Source organism: Meleagris gallopavo, chromosome 1 (genome assembly GCF_000146605.3).
Source record: "Meleagris gallopavo isolate NT-WF06-2002-E0010 breed Aviagen turkey brand Nicholas breeding stock chromosome 1, Turkey_5.1, whole genome shotgun sequence".
Lineage (NCBI taxonomy): Eukaryota > Metazoa > Chordata > Aves > Galliformes > Phasianidae > Meleagris > Meleagris gallopavo.
Window position 1 is genome coordinate 61,683,459 of NC_015011.2, and position 21,474 is coordinate 61,704,932.

General features: G+C 41.5%; 2 protein-coding genes across 3 annotated transcripts in view; both read left to right on the forward strand.

Moving 5' to 3' along the window:
* The window catches only part of WNK1 (WNK lysine deficient protein kinase 1), an 87,995-nt gene extending 67,148 nt beyond the window's left edge, over positions 1-20,847 (forward strand). Inside the window, exons 19-27 of the mRNA XM_031553308.1 lie at positions 2,189-2,272; positions 5,687-5,773; positions 6,467-6,536; positions 7,963-8,045; positions 8,555-9,192; positions 10,131-10,333; positions 11,596-11,790; positions 18,816-19,003; positions 19,298-20,847. Of these exons, the coding sequence (XP_031409168.1) occupies positions 2,189-2,272; positions 5,687-5,773; positions 6,467-6,536; positions 7,963-8,045; positions 8,555-9,192; positions 10,131-10,333; positions 11,596-11,790; positions 18,816-19,003; positions 19,298-19,612 (1,863 nt within the window). The 3' untranslated portion in view covers positions 19,613-20,847. The remainder of the gene's footprint in view (positions 1-2,188; positions 2,273-5,686; positions 5,774-6,466; positions 6,537-7,962; positions 8,046-8,554; positions 9,193-10,130; positions 10,334-11,595; positions 11,791-18,815; positions 19,004-19,297) is intronic.
* LOC100542571 (zinc finger protein OZF-like) overlaps positions 1-21,474 on the forward strand; it is a 1,148,434-nt gene that overhangs the window by 560,500 nt on the left and 566,460 nt on the right. The gene's annotated exons all lie outside the window — the stretch shown is intronic.

Below are 21,474 nucleotides of genomic sequence, written 5' to 3' on the forward strand. Positions count from 1 at the left end.
AATTTTTTCCCATTTGTTTTGTTCTTAGCTATGCTATTCTCAGCTGTATTCATATTGTTTCCCTACTTTGAGTTTTCTTCCCGGAAGGTTAAGTAAAACATACTGATGCTACTGAGGGTATAAATCTATCTCTCTTGTGTTACCCATTGACTTCTAAATCCACCTCTAACGAGACCACATTGAAATAAAGTTAATGGGGAAGAAAAAGATGGAGAGGTAAAAGGGAATGAATGGAGCAAGGATTCTGGAGATTCTTAACTGTTCTTTTCATTCGAACACCTAGCAGATATTGTAAATGATTTTCTTTCCTCTCAAATAGCGCGCAGCACTAGAACTGTAAGTAATTCACCACTTGGACTCAGCAGTTACTTTTTAAGCTCAGTGAGGCACTTCTTTCCGTTTTAGATTGTATTCAATTGCAAAGTAGACAATTTCTGCCGTTTCAGCAGGAACGTGTGTCAAGGAAACTGGGGAAGAAACTTAGATACAGGGCTGTTCGTTTATATTGAAATAAAGCTGAGAATTAAAGAAGGATCAGAAAATTGTAAAAACTAGCTAACGATTTAGGAAAAATTGGAGCAGGCAGAAACTTGCAAAGTGGAAACCTATAATTACAAGTGCTTGGATTTAAATAGAATAAATGTTCGGGATTTTCACTGTCTGTTGTGGGGAAAAATATCTCCTCTGTGAATTCTTCACTTCTAAATTATTCTGTGTTTTTTCAAATTTCATTTTCATTTTGTGTCATTTTTGAGCTTCTAGAGTTTAATGCTTTATTTTTCTGGGGTTTACTGCACTGTAGGGGAAGATGTTTTGTTTGCTGTCAACTTGTTAACCTGAACACTTTTGACTTGTCTTATGAATGTATTTAAAGTGTATTTTGCCTCTTATTTGTAAACTAAAGGATGAATTTACCACAGCTTAATAAGTCACCATGCATCAGAACCAGTAATGTCCATGTATATGATCTCAGCACACTGAAAAACTGCAGTAATGCAACTTGGCTTAGTTCCTGCCACAACATTTTGGGAACAAGAGATGATTGTGTCCAGTATCTTCACTGGTTCAGTTATTACTGCAATCTGAACTATTAGTTAAGCTCTGATAACATGATAGCAGGCTAGAACTGGTTCTGCTTGTTGAAGACCACAGTAGATTTTGGGCCAGTTACACACATCCAATGGTGTTCACTGTCATAAAGGGAAGCCAGCTGACTAATGCTGTAACTCATGGGACTGTCCTGTGTTTCTGAAACTTCAGAGTTGTGGTCAAGCCTCAAGGTTACAGCTGAGAATAAGAATTGCAAATTGTGTAATGGGTCACTTAATTCCTAGGAGTTCCCACTTCCTTAACAATGGAAATAACTAACTGGAATGTACTGTCTGACCTTGCTGGGAGGCTTTGATCCCTCATTCTAACCTTTCCAGTTTCTCTAACTCCTACCACATAACCTGGATGACCTGCCCCTATCTGATTGCATGGCCTAGTCATCTTCTGTGGGTGCGCAACACCCTTCAGGTTAATTTAAACAAACAAACAAACAAAAAACCTCTGGAAATTGGTGTAAGAAATTGATAAATATGCTTTTCAACAAGTGGAGACATCCTCAGGCATGACATTCTCTGTTCAAGTCATTGCTTGGAGCTGTTTGCCAGAGGCACATGGCCTGGTGTTGTTAATGAGCCATTAAAATAGGTCTGTTGTGAGGAGGTTGAGTGCATTCTTGCACTTGTTTGTAAATGAAGCCTCTTGGAAATTTAGCTTTTTTTTTTTTTTTTTTGAAGAAATATTGCTGTGGCATTTCTTGCAGACTTGAAAATAAAGTAACCAAGTTGCTATGCTCATAGACAGAACAGCTTGCTTAAAATGGAAATTGTGACTACTCAATCTGGATCCAAACAATAAAAGCAAAAACCCAAACAGAACTAAAACAAAAGAAGCAAAACAAAGCCAACCAACCAAAAAAAAAACCCCTCCACAGAACAGCAACAAAACAACCGAAAAACAGCCACCTACTTTAATTGTTGCTGAACTCTGCAAAGATTCTCTGCTGACTTTCCAGGAAGGAAGTCTCCACAGAAAAAACACAGAGGCCCCTGTCATAGGGCATGACTGACCGTAACTTGGTATCTGATCCTTCGGTTGTTCCATGTCTGATGGACTCGCGTTTCCTCTTGGTTATCCATAGGTGCTACCAGTAGGTTCTGAACTTCCAGCTGGCACTCCGTCCAGTGAGCCGCTGCCACCTTTTCCAGGACCTTCACTAACTCAGGTGCTACACGACTCAGCAGATTTTATCTGCCTCTTTTTCTTTCAAAGGGCATGTTTCGCTTAAACTCTCCGTTGCATGTTATTAATGTCTGTTTTTCTTGTCTTTTGGCATAGTAACCCCTTTTGTGTAAATGTAGCAGTGGGCAGAGTTGCTTCAGCACTGTAGATTTAGCTTGTCCTTTGGGCTGCTTTACTCAATGTCTGAAATACAGGAACAGTAATTCAGGCTTGAAGTTATTTAGTATTTTAATCTGAACCGTAGAGGTTTTTGTAAAAACGTAACACAGGTGAGTTTTCTTCCTACAATGAAAAGTTACAGGAGTAAAATAGCTCTTTATAGAAGCGGTATATACCACAATTAATTGTTAACGTTAATACAGAACTACTGGCTTTCAGAGTTCTTGGTTAATTTTTTCCTTTGGTTACTACTAGACTCTTATTTCAGTAGATTTTCAGTTTTGTAAAAGGCCTGTGATGCTCCTAATCCTAACCAGGAGTTGAAATATAACATTGGCTTAACCTTGTTCAATTTCTGTTGTTGTGTGCAGCAGTTAGCTTGGATGTTTATATGTGAATTGGACAGGTGATCAGTTGAAGATCATAGAGGTTAAAACTGCTTTCACTTTGATTTTTTTTAAGTAACAGAGAAAATGTAGAAGAAAAATGTATGACAAATGACAGAATTGTTTTATGGGTCTTCTAAATGCTGTGCAGTGAAATGTAAGATGGAAAATCTACGGTTGGTACGGATACCAAGAAAAGCTGAAAAAAGAACTAGGCAAAACCCATGAGATTTTGAGATGGAAGCGTGCTGCTTCTGAAGGAAGACTGAATAAACACAATATTATATCTTTAGAACAACATTCAAGTATCCCTGGGATAGAATTGACCTCAGTTTTTTATTTTGTTCAAACCTGTATAGAGATTATGGTTGAAAAGGTGCCTACATGAGGCTCAGAGTAATTTTCTTGTAAAAGTGACACTACCTATGTATGTGTACTTTTTATAGTATTCACCTCTTCCATCTTTGGCTTTGGTCTGCGGAAAATACATCTAAAATCTGCATTTTTACTGTCCTTTCATAGAAAAGAATTATTCATTTAAGACTTAACTATAATTTTAAAGCACTTCCAATATGATAGCTACAGTATGAAGACTTGTACTATACCTACTAGCTTCGTGACTGGACTTCTTTTGGATTTCTGACCACAAAATTTTAGTGCAGACTGTGAGCTAACCTTGATAAAATTCTGCTTCTTGACACTCTGGTAACGGTCTCGCCTCATCTCTTGAAATAGAGCTCTTGAATTGAAGTTTCACTTATGGAAGTACTGACATTTAAAATGACCTGTAAAGGTCGTTTTATTCTTTGCAAGCTGTTCCTTTGTTGGGCTTTACAATAGCCTGTGAGGACTTTTCAGGCTGAAAGGATTTAAATTGACTGTTACACAAAGGGATAGTGGAAGAAAATTGTAAATAATTTAAACTGTGCTAAGGCAAATTTGCTTAATGAGCTGTCATGACTTCCATTAATTCTACAGCTAAAACTGTAAAAACAGAATTATATGTATTAGGATACTAATCTTCAAGGATTCTTTTTGAACAGGATTTCCTTTTCTCTCAAATGTGAGGAATGTAGTAATACCTGGTTCCAAAAGCATGAAAGGAGTTGAGCAGCAGGGCATGGTAGCAGCTTTTATTTTGGTTATGGCATTAATAGACCCTCTTTCCATTTTACAGTTTTTTATCCTCCAACACTGTCTGAACAGAAGCTGCCTTTATTCAGTAATTTCTCTGGTTACCCCAATAGATGTCATTTTTCTAGGGAATCTCTCAGACAAGTTTGCATAGGATCTAGAATAGAGGTTTGAATGGAAACAGTCTAATAAGCCAGAATTACAAGATGCTGAAAGTAGGCATCTCATCTTGACAGTTCTTATTCTACTACCTTCTCAGCCCTCGTGATGGGGCAAATGCAAGTTAGTAATAGTAATACATCCAGACTCAGTCAGTGAGTCCTTGCAGATGGTGTTTGTATTCAGAGTTGCTTCTTGGTTTTCTTTTTTCTAAAAAGTATGTTTAAATCTTTGAAAGTGATAAGAATACATCCATTATTTAGGAAGTATTATGCAATGTGAAAAGACAGAAATCTGTGCTCTGCATGCGAGAAAACAGAATTGGGGTATTGCTCATGAATTGTATCATGGAAAGGAGAGTGCCACTGTATTTGGTTTTACTTGCTGCTTTCTGGTAGGCTGAACACGATTCAGTAGGAATGGGTATATTCTAGCTCCAAACTAAGCAAGAAGCTAGTTGTCTTACGTGGAGTTGTGAGATACTGTTAACAAGCAGAATCTTTTCCTCCAGCTGCTGGAACCTGTAGCTTCTTCTAATACCGTTTAGCCAGTTCTTTTGAAATATGATTTTCTTGAAGAGGGGAGAGATGCCAATTTGGTGATAATTCATCTGTATTCACTAACAGTGGTAGCAAATGGATCTGGAAAGAATTAAAATGAGTCACGTTAAGTTCATACTACTTCAGGTCATCGCTTAGAACTTGTTATCTTGGTAATCATTTCCTCCAAACTCAACGCAGCGGTAACCACTGGTGTGGTTCATCCTACAGCACTACTGCTAAAGGCTTTCTTCTGTTTACTGTAGATGTTTCTATGAGGATTTGTGGTATAGAAAAGGCAAAAATACAGCTCTCTTGTTTGTCACTTGCAAACAGCTTACCTAATTTCACCTCTCATTTGAACTCTAAAACTTGCCTTGGTGTGTGAGACAAAATTGGAGAAGACTGATTGGATCAAATCTAGATGACTGCTAAGAGCCTTTGCTGCTGTCACATAATATGGACTGGAAAATTATTGGTTTGTCTTAGAATAGATGGGTTTGTCTTCTTTTCTGGTTCTGCCAGTAGCTCATTAAACAACATTTTTTCCTTAGTACCAGTTTCATAATTAGCAGTCCAAGTGCATGTCGTCCCAAGACCAGTTTTTGGATAATTTGTTCCTTGGTTTTTGAAATTATGGGCATGTTTCTCTTTTTTTTTTGTGAGTTTTCTTAGTGACGTTCATAAAGAGTTTGTGTAATCCTTGTAGACCAAAGACTGTAGAACCTGGAGACGTAGACCGTCTTTACACATTTCTTAAGGGTGGGAATGCAAACTTTGTGAAAAATGGATGTTTCAGTTAATGTTTGTTTTCTGCTTTTCCAAATGTGTTGCTTAAATTGTTTTCAGCCTTCCTGTGTTGCACATGTTAAATGTAAGCACGTAGCAAGGGAAAGACAGAAATATAAAAAGTGCTGTGCTGACTGCTTTAAATTTTAGTATTAAGTGTGACTGCAGTTTTAGAAATGCGTGTATTTTTCTTGAGCTGGGGCAGCTGTTTACTGTTTCCTCTCTCATCAGTCCCAGCAGCCACTGGAAGATCTGGATGCTAAGCTGAGGAGAACCCTTAGTCCAGAAACCGTTCCAGTGACATCAGCTCCTGCCTGTGTACGTTTGCAATACTGACAAATAGCAGTCTCGAGTAACCAGTGCTTTCTCAAGTTCATGCACTTAAGTCACTGCCTTTAATATCACTGCACAAGTCCGTAGGCTTCTAATTAAAAACAGAGAGTCATCTTTCAGTGTGTGGGACAGAGCCAAGTGAAATGGAGAAAATATGTAGGTTGCAATAGATACTGTATGTCCTGAGGCTGGTTCTGGGATTAGTTCTTAACCCATCTTTTTTGGCAAAGCCATTAATATCACAGAACTAAAATGGGAAGTGACTATGAAACAAGGGAAAAGAGGGTGCTGAACTAGCAGTATGTGGGAAGCCAGTCGTAATTTAGGAGAGATGTTTAAAGTGTATTTTTCAATTCTTAAGACTCTATTAAAACACTGATATAAAAGGACGATAGTGATTAACATTGATCTCCAAGTGACTATTCATGCATAACTTCTGCAGAGTAAAAGGGGAGGTTCTGCTGGTAGTCTTGGGTTGCAAGGCATACAAAATCTGTTGCAGATATTGCTTGCTTTGGAGATGAAAAGATCTTCTGTTAATCCTATGATGGATCGTTTGTTAGACCTGATGGAATTAAAAAATTCTGTAACATGCACTATGGTAGATTACTAGAGTTAGAGTCGAATCAAACTGCTGATTCTGATTATTTTTATTTTATTTCCCTCTTGAACTTCTAGTCTGTGCCCTCAGTAGCATCTACAGCAGTTACTGGTCTGGTGTCCACAGCAGCACAGTCTCTAAAAGATGGTAAGACAGCTGTTGTTATTTCGGATGATTTCTTAGCACAGAGATTTAATGCAAAACTGAAACAGGCTAGCAACTTGTAAGGATATAACCTCTTCTAATAAGTCATACAGTGACAGTTCCTTAAGAATTGTTGTAGTTTTTAGCAACTAAACTGACATTTTCAAATGTAGACCAAGAGAAGGGAATGGAACATGCATATTACAGTAACTCTGTGTGTAAAGCTGACTAAAATGATAAATTAAATCTTGCAAAGAATCTTCAGTATGCTGCTAAGGTACAGATTCACAATTTGAAAGGACTGCTTCCTATCTCTTGTGATATTCTTGATAACAATTGTATAACCTCTCCATTTTGCGTTGTCTTGCTGCATTCTGTATTTAGGATGTCTCCCCTTAATCGGAGTATATAATTTCTATTTAGATAAAAGAGGGTGGGGGCCAAACTTAATTAAAGAGACAGTGAGAAAAAAGGACTGTTTTCTGAAGAGTGCTGGGGTCACTAGATGACTGAAACTTGAATGATAAATGGCTTTCAAAACTAAATGAGTTTAATTGTTAGGGGTGCAGGAGTAGGAGTTCAACCAAACAACCCACACTTCAAGAATAGCCTGAGACTTAACAATCAGTATTCCTCTACTCACTGCAATTTTAAAAATCTTTGTTTTTTTAAAAAGGACTGTTAATTTGCTATAACATTATTTCTAATTTATTTAGTAAACAACATTTAGATTGCAAGTTCAATGACAAAACTTTAAAAGCTAATAAAACCAACAGGAAAATAAATAGTTCGTTTCTGATATGCTTGATAGGTAAATATGTTGTTAAGCTCCTTCTCCTACTAGAAAATGAATTCCTTTGCCTGTTCATTTTAGGTAGTAAAAGTAAGCAAAGTGGAAAGTTGCTGAATAAACCCAACAAGCTGTCTATCAGAATTAGTTTAAAAATAGAATGTTATTTCTCAGTTTTGTAACCTTATACTGCTAGTGCACACAACGATAAAATCAGAAGCTACTATCTAAGGATCCAGCTCTGAAGGCCTCATGCAGTCCTGAGTAAATGTTTATACCATTTCTTAAATGTACCACTTTTCTATCAAGAAACTGTTTCCAGCATTTGAAATTTATGTAGTCACCATGGGTATGGAATTGAAATATGTTATTTCTTAGATAAATTTCATTTGTTTTTTATTTTTGGCTACTTCCCATCCTTGCTTGAAATCAAAGTGTACTTTTAAATCTCAATATAAAAGTACATTCCTGGCAAGTGTACTGCATAACAGAACTTTATAGAAAAATACTTAATTTTAAAATTTTAGTTTGGTATTATACATGGCAAAGCTGAAAAAGGAGATCAGGTTCCATGAATCCAAAGGCACGCTAATTTTCTTCTCAATCTCATTCTCCTTTTATTTGTTTGGTCTTTTTTAGCTTCAGCATCATGTGGTGGAGAAAGCAGTGGTATGGCTTCCACAACAACGGGAGCTGGCGTTCTTAAGATGGGACGGTTTCAGGTACGCTCTGGGGGGACCTTATAGCAGCCTTCCAGGACCTGAAGGGGCCTACAAGAAAGCTGGGACGGAGTTTTTATAAGGGCAGGTAGTGATAGGATGAGGAGAAAAGGCTTTGAACTAGAAGAGGGTGGATTTAGACTACATATCAGGAAGAAATTCTTTTCTGGGAGGGTGGTGAAACACTGCAACTGGTTGCCCAGAGGGGTTGTGGATGCTCCCTCCCTGGAAGCATTCAAGGCCAGGCTGGATGAGGCTTTGAGCAACCTGGTCTAGAGGGAGGTGTCCCTGCCTATAAGCAGGGGCTTAGAACTGGATGATCTTAAAGGTCCTTTCCAACCCAAACCATTCTATGATTCTGTGTTGAACTGATTTGGTTGTTCATAGAGAATCCTCACCAAGCAGTGAGAACTAGTTATTTTCCCCCCTCATGGTTCTGCTGTGTAATGTAAATAAGTGCATCATGTTAAGGAAGAACTTAGAAGGTCTACATGATTGCATTTCTATTGTAGGTATCTGTGGCAGTGGATGATGTGCTGAAAGAGAGTGACAAACCTGAGGCTAAGCCGCTGCAATTTGAAACCACCTCCTCTGATTCCTCCCCCCTTTCTGGGAGCAGTCCAGAGAGTACCCTGGTAAAGCAGGCTGGAGGGCGGAAGAGCGAGGCTGTGGCACATGGCATTCCTCAGCCAGTTCCTGTGCTGCAGTTGCCAGTAGATGATGGTCAGCCTACTAAGGTTGGACGCTTTCAGGTAACAACAACAACAGATCAAGTGGGGCGCTTCTCAGTGTCAAAGACTCAGGATGAGGTCACCTGTGCAGAGAGAGAGCCAATGACTCTCCCTCTCTCTGTGGACTTGGAACAAGTTGCTTCTTCAGCCGCAGCCCCTAGGAAAGAGTTGGAGTCGAGGCAGTCCCCACATATGAATGGTCCGTCCTCTGAACCAGAGGCTGCTTTCTTGAGTGGAATGGCTAAGGATCTGGATGATGGCTCAGCGAGCCCAGACTCCCTCCAGGCCACGGCATCAAAAATCAGCCTCCCTGTTCAGAGTCTTAGCAACTCGTTCAATTCTTCCTACATGAGCAGTGACAACGAGTCAGATATTGAAGATGAAGACTTGAAATTGGAACTCCGTCGATTACGGGAGAAGTAAGGCTTTTTCCTTCCCTTGTGCATGTGTGAAATGTGTAGCAAAGGCTTAATATGAATTTCATTTCATTTCCTCTGGACTTCACTTTTCACAAAGGAAAAAAGCTAGCCTTCTTTAAAAAAAAAAAACTAAACCTTTCTTAAGTGTCAGGACCCACTGTCAGTATTTACATGGGAAGTAAAATTCTTTAGTGGAAAAGTAATACATAATGATCCCAAACAACAGGTATATGCACTTGGTATGTTAATTTTCTAATCTGTAATCTCAATGTGTGTGTTCAAATACAGATTGCCACGCTATGGATAAATCTGTGTAGGTGTACAGAGAAGTTTTTGCACATCTCTGAAATTCAGTAGATAGTGGAAATATTGTTGTCTGTCTTGAAAAAGACACTTAACTTTGCATTTCTAGTAAGTGATTCTGGTGTTCTCCACTTCCTGGAGAATCCCTGTTGATTTAGAAGAAAATTGAGAAGTCAAAGACTGTGACTTAATATTGAACTTATTATTGAAAGCTGACTTTTCAGGACAGCTGGCAACTGCTCTGAAAAAAATGCTTCAGTACGAATGTTGAAGCCTCCAATGCTGTATATTTCAGAAAATAGTGTTCTAGCTGTTCCTACAGCATTTATGATGAAGGATTTGATTGATATGTTTGCTGTGTGTTCTTGTTTATACATATGTTTATTCTGGTTTTGAGATGACAACACTGGAAACTTTGTATTGGAATTCCTAGTCATTTTTAGACAAAATAGAAAAGCATTTTGCCATATGTATTCAGCAATTGTTTGTGGAAGGGATTTATTTCATCTGCTCTTAAATGTTTATGGGAGTTTGACCAAACAAGCTGGTCAAGCTTGACTGGAGGGGAGGGATTGTTTCCTGTACTACAGCTAGGTGCATATAGTTTTTTAAGTGATGTTCTTGTAACTTGTTAGGCACCTTAAAGAGATCCAGGAGCTGCAGAGTCGCCAGAAGCAGGAGATTGAATCACTATACACAAAACTAGGAAAGGTTCCACCTGCAGTCATTATTCCCCCTGCTGCACCCCTTTCAGGAAGGAGGAGACGACCCACGAAAGGAAAAGGCAGCAAATCCAGTCGTAGCAGCTCCCAGGGAAATAAAAGTCCACAGCTGTCAGGTAAGGCTTTCTCTACTTTTTTTTTTTTATTAATAAGATAGAACTGACAAAATGCTACCAGTCACTTCCAGACTGATACGATTCTTCTGGCGCACCTTACTCTCTTGTACTCCCTACTGCAAGCTCCTCCACTGCCTGGGCTGCAAAGTTGTTTAAGTTGCTTTTGTTAGTTGATAGTCTTGCCTGTGGCTTCTGCAATTTACTTAAACTATATAACATTGTTTTGTAAGAGCAGTTTAAAATTGTGGGTATGGGTTGTTTCGTTTTGTTTTGTTTTCTTTGTTTTCGTTTGGTTTGTTTTTTTGAGATTAGCGATAGGGCTGTAAGAGCACTGGGAATCAATCCAGAGTGAAAAGTATAAATTTACACAGGGATTTTTTTTTCCCCCATAGAATCACAGAATCCTTAGAGTTGGAGGGGACCTTTAAAGGCCATCTAGTCCAACTCCCCTGCAATGAACAGGGACACCACAGCTGAATCAGGTTGACCAGGGCCTGATCCAGCCTTGCCTCAAAAGTCTCCAGGAATGGGGCATCAACTACTCTTGTTTTCTCCTGAAACTGATTTTATAGAATGGGAATGGTATCTTCATTCATCTTCAAAAATGATTTTTCGTACTTAAGAGCACTTAAGCATGATATTGCCAGAAACCAAAGTCACAACTGATGGATGTTAAAGTAGTGAATTTTTAGGGAGTGACAATTCTTTGTACTTAGCAAATTGAGAAGATTTCAGTTATCAAGGCTTCATTTCTCACTAAGACAATTTTTTTATAATAAATTGAAAAATAGTTCTGTGACTGACTGACATGGGTGTCAGATGTTATGTATCTGTAGAGTCACTCAAATTCTGCCCAAGCAGAAATATTTGTTTTACACTCTGACTTTAGCAGCTCCACGTCATGTACCAGGGTCTGTATCCAGTTGCACTGTGCTCACTGCTGGTTTATTATATGATAGAAGAACTCTTTGTGAGCATTTGACAGTGAACTAGCAGTGAGTTCCCTTAAGATTGAAGTAAAGAAAAATTATTTTAGTCTTAATATTTTCTAATATGCTGGTGTAGTCCTTCCCCTGCCTCTCTCTCACCTGGAATTGTCAAGTCCAGAGGATGAATATACTTCCCCACCCCTGCATTTTTTCTCCATTGCTAGCATAATAACTCAGTCATACGTTCTCCCTTGGGTGCACTGAAAAAAAGTTTAGAAAATGACACGGGGAAACTGAAACGTTCAACGTGTTTTGCCTTCATTCTTCCTCCAGGCAATTTGTCAGCTCAGAGTGCACCATCAGTCTTGCCCCCACAACAGACTCTTCATCCTCCTGGTAGTGTGCCAGAGACTGGACAGAACCATTTGTTACAGTCCCTCAAACCTTCACCTTCCAGCGAAAACCTCTACTCTGCCTTTACCAGTGATGGTGCCCTTTCAGTACCAAGCCTTTCTGCGCCAGGCCAAGGTAAGACTTCAGATGGATTTACTGTCAAGTCTTGCACCCTTACTGCTGGCAAAAGAATGACCTACTTGATGTTTAATACATGTCATAAGGTAGACAGGGAATTCGACCCCAATGCATGCAAACTGATAAGGGCATATGTTTTGCAACTACATTTCTAGCTTCTCACATAAACAGAAGGTGCCAGGAACATTAAAATAATTAATATATAGCATGTGGCCCTGTCTGCTATAATGAAAACACCAAGGAGAACACAAGAGAATGCAGTGTGGTGGCAGCAAGCAATATTCTTCTTATCTGAGAGGAGAACGTGTTGGCTGAAAGGGTGAGGAAACAAAGGAGAGAGATAGAGGAAAGGTGGGTTCAAGTGTGAGATTAAGGAAGAGGCAGAACAGCTTTGTTGATAATAGGTAATTGAAATGGTAGGAAAATTTCAGAAGACTCACTCTTTCTTGAATTTGAAACTGCTGTAGCTGTTTCTGTTAACAATTTTTTGGCAATTAAAGGAAAAAAAGAAGTTCTGCATTTATGTCTTAAAGAGTTATCCTGGACAGCAGCATAGGAGGATGGAATGGTGTAGGAATAAAATGTTCATTTTACTCAAGTTGTGGATTGCTTAGGTAGTAGCAGATCATCTCTCAGCCCTGATCTATTTTGGAGGGAGGACTTTTTTCCTTGTCAGTTGCTCAGGAGATGATAGTTTGATTCTTTTGCTTCTATAAACGTAGTTGCTTCGGTTTTTTATGCATTAGCATCTTTTTGAAAAGCTTTACCGTAGACTGATTAAATGCATCAAATCAAACAAATATTACTGCTGACTTTGGAGAAGTACAAATGGAAAACAGAAATTGATTTTTTGAAAGAATTTCGGGAAGAATTCTCCTTAGAGATTTTTGTGTTGAACTGTTCAAGTATTTTGGAGCTACTTGCACCTCCTTGTATCTAGAGTTGTACAGTATCTGCTACAATTAGACGCTTTTGCTGGTGTTTGGCTTTCCTACCAATGGAAACCCCACTGCTGGGTTATAAACCGGAGGTTAACACAGCAAACTTGGCCTCATGTCCGCTGTATTGAAGGCGAGTCTCTTCACTCCGTATGTTGTCTGCATACTCTTTGGTCCACTCTTTGAAGCTTACTCTTGTGTGCCATGTTAATGCATTTCACCCTTCCAACCTCAAGTTGCTAACATCTTGTAGTGGTGTTCTGTCTCTTCTCCTCTCCTTTCTCTGTTCTTCCCGTTTTTGTTTTCTCACAGGCTGTGCGAAGTTTAACTGTGCATCTGAGAGAGTGACGTTCAAGCCTGGTGGCAGGAGGACCCGATTTCTGAGTACGCCCTGCTTGGCTCTTTGTGTGTAACACCTTTACTCCTTCCTTGTCTTTTTTGTTTTGTCTTTTTGTTTTCTTCTGCTGCTTGGATCTGTTTCATGCAGCCCATTCTCATCTGCCGCCTTGTATTCCCTTCCATTCCATGGCTAGGCTGAGTTGCTCTTAGCATACCTTTGGAAGTTTGGGTTCTCGTGTTAGGTATTCTGTTTTTAAACTGTTTAAACAAACACTGATTTCTCTAAGCTTTTGGTGGAAACTTTTCTGGACAGGTCAGTGAAATGGCAGCAATTGAGGTTGGCTTGCCAGAGGTGGTACACTGGGCCTTTTATTTTGGCCTGCTTATTAATTACGCTTCAGTATATGTTAGCTGCCATGAGATTTGCAGGGGAGCTATTCTGTCCTAGGGAAACAGTGAGGAAGATTTGTTTCCCAAATTATTCCTTTGTTGGGCACTGTTGTAACCGATGGCAGAGGGGATGTGTTGCTTCCTTCCAGCAGTGTGCTTACTGTGCAAGTTGGGTGTTTATGCATGCTGTCAGCACCAGTGCTGATCACAGTACAGAGCATTGATGCCACCTGTAGGTAGTTAACATTGACTTTTTGTGTTCATTAGCAGATGGAGAGTAAAAGATTGAAACTTAAAAATAGTTACAGAATATTTTCAGGTCAATTCAAATGGGCCACAGATTTAGAAGCTCTTAGTGTGAATCAGTCAGATTAAATATGATGCACATAGCAGTGCAGGTGGGGAAATGGCCATCTTCAGACATTCTGTCAACCCTTGCAAGTTACCTTAAAGCTTTTCTCAACATCCTTTCACTGGTGCTTACGTTACGCCAGATTAAAAAAGAGAGCCTCAAACTTCTGATGTGATTGTCTGAACTAACAATGTGCTTGAGCTGAGGCTGCTGCTGCAATGCTGCTTTTTTTTGGGGGGGGGAGTGCTATGACATCTCCCATGCTGCTGCTGTTGCAGGCTGGACCCTTTGAATGCTCTGACATTTGTTACCTAGACTCCAGAATGACTTGATACGAGAGTTCTGAATGCTGAAAAGAGACCTTCAATTGCTGCATTGCCTAACGTACCATGCATCTGTAGCATCTGTCTTGCTGCAGTTGGCAGCCAGAGAATTGTGTGCAGGAAAGAGACCTGGCCTTCTGCAGAGACAGCTGCAATGCAACCAGCACGATCCTCCAAGGCAGTGGAGTCAGAGAGGGGAAACATATTTGTGGCTACTGAGTTTTGCAAAGATAGCTCATTGGGTTTTAGATATATTACTGTGCAGATGTCAGTAACAAACATCTGCAGTTCAAAGACTTAGCAGCTCCTTTCTTGGAAATACTCACATGCTTACCAAAGCTACTCTTTAAAATCCTCTCTTGTCTGCCCCATCCTTTTTTGGGGTAGAGAGTGTAATGAACAACTACTCCATGTCTGAAATTGACAGTGAACTGAGTGTGAGAGTGTCATGTATTTCTAAGGCTCTGGCTTGCTGCAAACTGTACGCCATCTGGCTCTAAGAATACATTGACATATCCTCTGCCTGTGGGGCTTGTGCTAAGAAAAGTGGACTCTTTTTGAAATGTGTGTTGTAGCTGTCCTGCAAAAGCAGGTCATACTCATAAAGGCATGGCACAGCTTGGCCTGGCACTCAGCTTATTACAAGCTGCTTACTTCCTGGAGTCCTTTCCTTCGAGTGCTATTGCAGACTGTTATGGAGAGTGACAACTGGGAAAGATGCTGGGTTTGAATCGGCAGCATTGAGGAAACAGTGCAGTAATTGATGCTTGTAACTGTGCAGCGGGAGAAATAGAGTGGTACAGCCTGGCAGGGAAGGTCTGTCCCACAGATCTGGGGAGGCCTGAGAGAACAAGGAGACAAACCTTGAGTGCACTTGGCTTATCAAATTCTTCTCACTTGGTGACAGTCAAACTTGATAGCTGTGAAATGCTTTGTGCGCCCCGACAAAAATGCAAGATATATTTGCTGTGCTTTTGTAGTAACAGCCAACTGAAACCGTAATGTTTTCTGCCATTCTTCACTGGAGTTTGGGAATTCTGAAATACTGAAAAATAAATGCAGAAGGCCAAACCGTTTCTTTTTCTGAAAATACAGCTCATGAAACTGTCAGAGCAATCTTGGGCTTTTTCCTAGAACATACCAGAACTTTCAAGAGCCCTGCTGTGCCATGCCCTCTGTTTCTCACCAAGCTTTTCGTACTGTTTGCTGATACTAAACATTTCTCACTGTTTCTCTTATCTTTAACAAATGACTCTCTCTTTGTGCTTCAGGGAAGATGGTGAAAAAAGTCTGTCCTTGCAACCAGCTCTGTAGTAATTATCTTATTTCTGTTATCTCCAACTCCTGACTGTAAAGCTGTTCATTGGCTTTTTCTGGTCACCGAAGCCTTGCCTCCCTGACTCTGTCTCTAGCACAGCATCTGTCTGTCTCTGTTATGCCCTCTAATGTGTACTCTGTTGTTAGCATATCTGTACAGCGTGGCTATTACCTTTGCAGAAAAGTGGAGGCAGAGCCTCACCTTCCCTGAGCAACTCCTTGCTCGCTGCTAATAACAGCGAATTGAGCATCGAGGACAGCTGCTCAGTGCGATGTGCTAATGCTGTACCTTTTGAGCAGCTGGTTTCTTTACATATCTGATGGGTTCTGCCATCTCAGTGACAGCTCCAATGGCAGAGAGTCCTTCAGCGTTGTAAGAGTAAGCCATCTGACCTCTATCCATGTCCTTAAGTAAGAGATGTGTAGAAAAGCCAGCGTGTGGTCACGTCACTGAAGACTGCTTAAAGATGCCTTTTGACAGTGCCTTTCTCACTCATGGTGAGATTTAAAAATAAAATAAAAAAAAAAACAACTGGGTGTAAAATGAAGGCATTGTAGGTGGCAGGCTGAAGAAGGAGAAGCCTGTTTCACTTCAGGTCCCTCATGTCAGAGCAGGACTGGGGATGGCTGCTGTGACCAAGCAGGAATGCGGGGGTTTGTTTCCATTAAATGCCACAAATTGAAACACTTCCTTCTCACACTCTTCTGGATGGCAGCTTCAGTAGGTGGCAACTAAATCAGGGTTAAAATGTGAAGTTCCTAAGAAGTCAGTTTTTACACTGACACTATGGGAACTCCAGTAATTTTACAGCTCACCTCTAATAGCACAGGTTGGTCTGCCTCAGGTTGTCTGTGACTTGAGATTGGAGCTCCATACTAAAATCACTTTTCAGACAGAAATGTCTTTCAGAATCACTTTGCTCCCCACCTTTCCTATCTACCGTAAACCCTGGACTAAACCCTCAGCCAGTCCTCTTCAGAACACTTCAGCTTTTCTAAATGATTTTTCACATCTTTGGCTGAATGCACTGTAGTATTCCGTGATTAACTCTCTCCTTTGCACGGCCTGAAGAGGCTCTTCGAGCATAGAGCCACGATCCCAGGTTGCCAGCTGTGCACTTACTGATTAACATAGAAATATGAGACATGAGAACCAGATATTGGCCATCATGAAGAGTACGAGAGTGAGTGTGTCAATCCCTGCATGAGCCCTCATGGTGGAATGTGGTTGTTTCTGGTTCCATACCTCATTTTGAGTACCTCTTTGTTGTTTTCACCTGTTTTGTCTTTAATTTCACCTTCTCGGTCACTGTTATTATTAAATAAGATGTGGTGCATGCTTAAAGTTTTCATTATTTTATTGTAGATTTTTCCTTACCACCTTATGGTATGTTTCTGTTAGCATTCATCTGAGCTGCAGCTGCACTCCCTGGTCAGGGAACCCTATTCTCTCCTTCCCTGTGCACTGTTGCATGCCTCTGCCTGCCTGTAACAGCTGTTGTCCCTCTGGTGAGCACCCTCACTGGGAGCCATCTCCATGCTTGAGCTGGATCTGGTGGGAGGGAGGTGTGTCCTTCCCTCTTCAGCACTACTAGAGGCGGTAACACTTTGCTTATTTGTCCTGCGTAGTAAGTATGTCACCTTCCTAATTCACTCCTTAATATAAAGCATTCCTGCAGGGGTTTGGAGCCAGTTTGTTCTTTGATGCCATGGTTGCAAGGAGTGTGGCTGCTAGCCAGGGAGGGCAGCACAGAGGAATTAGAATTGCAGAATCATTAAGGTTGGAGAAGACATCTAAAATCATCGAGTCCAACCACCAGCCCGTCCCCACCGTACCCACTGACCACGTCCCTCAGTGCCACATCCACACGGTTACTGAACACCTCCAGGAATGGTGACTCCACCACCTCCGTGGGCAGCCTGTGCCACTGCAGCACCGCTCCTGAGAAATCAGCTGTCAGGCGGGAGACAATGACTGTCATTTGGCCTTGGCAGTGGAGATGACTGTCTTTGCTAGGATTTTTGATCCTCAACTTTTTAAATCAGTTTTCTGCAGAAATTCTGCCATACGCTCAGGTTTTCCTGGGCTTCCCAATTGCAGCCTTCAGAGCAAGCAGGTAGAAATATTTGAGGCTATTTGAAAACCAGTTAGGTGAAGGTGCTTGCAGTGAATGCAGGGTTTAGCTCTACACTGACAGGAACTTATTATGTTTAGTTGGTTTTGAGCCAAATGGATTTGAGAAATGTAGATTCATTCTGCCTTCCCCGTGGTCGTATTGGTCCCACATCTGGAAATGAAGATACTTCTGGGATGTATTCATTCCACATCTGGAATGAAGATACTGCTGGGAATTCAGAATTCTTACCTGATAATAAACAACTTTTGCTACTGCTATGGTATCTGTCTTGTGAAAGGCTTCATTTTGAGTGAAGCTGCTTGTTTACAAGGGTGAGGCAGTGAGCGAGGCTACTGAACACAGAACTTCTGGATATTTTCTGCAGGGTGCTGTTCAGCAAACCTTCTAGAAGAACCAAATTCCCAGTATTCATGTGAGGGGCTTTTGTTCTTGTGGTCAACCCAGTGAACAGAAAATCATGTCAAAGCACATCCAAGGATCTGGTCTCATTTCTGCCGCCTTTAAGCTGTGTTAGTCATTTGCATCTGAAATGCTTATTCTTCAGACTGGGAAATCTGAACATAATGGCAAAAAAGTGCTTTCAGAAGCAAAAAGCAAAATTTAACACAGTGCAGACTTCCCCTGCTGATCCCCGCTCTTTAGTGGATGAAGACAGTCCCGTCTGGTTATCCTCAAGTATGGCAGCTATTGGAAACAACAGTTGTTATATCTCACTGTGGCTTCTTGTGTAATCTGAGTGAATTTTTCCTCTTCATTTTATGAAGCGGAGATAATTTTCTACAGAGCAGCTGGCTGCGCTGTTTGTGGTACTCCATATTCAGCATCCAGCATTGTCCTCTAAGGTGGAATTGACTTGTGCTGGTAGTGGTTGCTGCTAGTTAAATGGTATAGGACGAAAGAACGACACGACTACTATCATTTCGTGCTGAAATCTAATCTTTTTTTTCTTCTACAAAGACCTATAGGCTGCTGCTGTTCCCCTGTAAAGATGACTACTTGCAGGACTTCTTGAAGGAAACATCTGTGAAATATTAATATCCTGAGGAAATGCCTGTAGGAGTCCTTGTAGTTCCTACTTCAGCTTGTCTTGGAGTTGAAACCTAGACTTAAACTGCATGGCATTTTAATTAGCTCTCTATCGTTGTACCATTGCCACGATTATTAAATTCACTGGAGGAAGCTGATCTTGACCCCAAATTTTGACTCCCGTTTCTTGTGTTTTTAGGGACCAGTAGCACTAACGCAGTCGGGGCTACAGTGAACAGCCAAGCACCCCAGTCTCAGCCTACTGCTATTGCCTCCAGCCGAAAAGGGACTTTCACAGACGACCTGCACAAGCTGGTAGATAACTGGGCCCGAGATGCCATGAACCTGTCTGGCAAGAAAGTTGGCAAAGGGCATAGCAACTATGAGGTAAGATTTAACCCATGAAGGTTTACGGTAAGAAACTGTCGGGTCTCATTGCTATCTCAGAGTGTCAACCAGGTGGAGTACAGTCACCACGTATGTGAACAACCACGGTACAGAAATGTTGGGTAAACCTTGTGTGCGCAGTATTGCATGCTCTGGAAGAGAAGAGGGATAGCTGAAGAGTGAGGCCGTGGTGTGTTCTTCCAGACAGCCATATGGAATGGCCTGTGAGCCAGAGGGGATAGCCAGTGGTTTGTAAGAATGACTGTTTAACTTGGAGGTTGGATTTTCTTTCAGGGCCCTGGAATGGCAAGAAAATTCTCGGCACCAGGTCAGCTCTGTATCTCTATGACATCTTCCCTGGGTGCTACGCCCATCTCTGCAGCATCAGCTACCTCTTTAGGTCCCTTCACGAAGGCCATGTGCCCTCCGCAGCAGTACGGTTACCCAGCAGCATCTTTTGCCGCTCCCTGGAGCGGGACAAGCGGTCCGGCACAGCAACCACTTGGCCAGTTCCAGCCCGTAGGTGCCGCGTCTTTGCAAAGCTTCAACATCAGTGGTTTGCAGAAATCCATCAGCAACCCTCCAGGCTCCAACCTGCGGACCACTTAGCCCCGCTCGGAGACCGTGCTGGCTAGACCTCGGGACAGGACGTGGGGAGGGAGACGGGGCCCTTTGTCAACTCCTAGTGCTGCAATGAACTGGTTGCTTGCCAGACTGGGAATGAATTTCTCTTTTCCACCCATTGCTGTTAACTTTCTGTAAAGGGGGCTTCCCCACATGCTTTCAAGGGGGAGGAGGATGATCGGCATCCTTACGATGGGACAGTTCTTTTGACTTGAGGGGTCCCGCTCTCGTGTGAAGCGAGAGCCGTGAAGATCAGTGACGGGGGCAGTTAACGCAGTCTTGCTGTAACATTTCTCTGGTTTGAGGCCGAATCCGCGTATGTCAAGATGGGAGAGTTGAATCCTAGCATGAGGCTTTAGCACACTTCTCTCCCTGAAGATCCGAGACCAGCTGTCCAAATCCCCCTCCTCTCCCTCTCCCCACTCAATCGTATTTGGCTCCAGAACGATGGGGCACCTGAATGGACTTGCAGTGCAGCCCGTGCTTGATAGGTCATTACTGCTTTAAGTAAGATATTAACAGCTTTGACTGCAGCATTAGAGCAATTTAAATTGTTTAAAAATTTTAAAAGTTCCCTGCGGACATGTACTTACCATCAGTTTTGATGTGGAAACACTGTGATATATAAATGTTGTTGGACAACAGTAGTTTAAAAATGAGTGGAATATAGAGGGTTAAAAAAGTTAAAAAGTAAAAAATGGGAAAAAAAGCTAGCTATATCCTTATACTTATTGGAGACACTTTAACTTTTTCCTTTGTATTTTCATTGTATTAGATAAATAAATGTGAATGTAAAATTGTATAAATTAATGTACTTGAATACTTGTCTGTTCTCCCAGTATGCTTGCTGGATATTTTAGTGCCTTGGACTTCTATTGCTTCTGCAGTTAGCGTTGTCTTCCCAGCAGACCCCAGGTGGACAGAGGGCAAGTTCAGAGAAGGCCGCGTTGGTTGTACCTGTGGATGGGGGCCTTTCCGCTGGCGTAGCGATAGCGAAACCGCGATACCGTGTCGAGGAGGTGCAGCGGGTCGGAACCAGGCTCCGTGTGTTGGGAAACTTGGCCGAGGGGGTGATCTGATGTTGCTGGTGTGATGAGGGCCAGGTGGGGTGGGACGGAGGGTTGTGCGTGAAGCCAGAATGAGACGAAGCGCCGTTGTGTAGAGGCAGGAGGTCTGGATCAGGAATGGAGAGGATGGGGAGAAGGTGTGTCTGTGGGAAGGGTCCAACTTAAGATGCAGTGTGACTCCACCTGTGAAGTGGTGAAGGTGTTTGGTCAGGATGTGACTTGAGGGAGAGGTGCTGTTCCTCGTTGGCATGGGCTTGTCTGCTGGGATTGCTTTTCTTTCTTTGTTTCGTTGTGTTTTTTGGGTTGTTTTTTTTTTTTTTTTAATTTTCCATTGAAGCCAGGAATAGTCGTCCTGGCACAATGTCCATTGCCGGCAATGGATGCACTTGAAACAGCCGGCATCAAGAAATTTCCTCAGTCTTAGTTGGAGGATTTATGCTCCAACTCTAACAGATTTCCAGCTGGTACCAGGACTGTAGCCGTCACCTCTTAGTTAGCTGTACTGTACCTTTGCTGTGTTCATTCTCCCTTTTCATATTTAAGAATACTGGTTTCCTCTACAAAGTTAAAATAATACCAGCCAGTATTTACACAGTGCTGCAAAGAGCTGTGAAGGATCACTGCTGCTTCCCAGCACTGGGGCAGCTCGCTGGTGTCTGGAGGTTGGTGCACCCAGGAAATTGTTCCTTGCCCAAATCGTTTTTCCTGAGAGTGCTGTTCCCCTGTGGAGCCTTAACAGGGAGTTTTTCTGTCTGTGAGTGTTCTCACTGTAATTTTTTT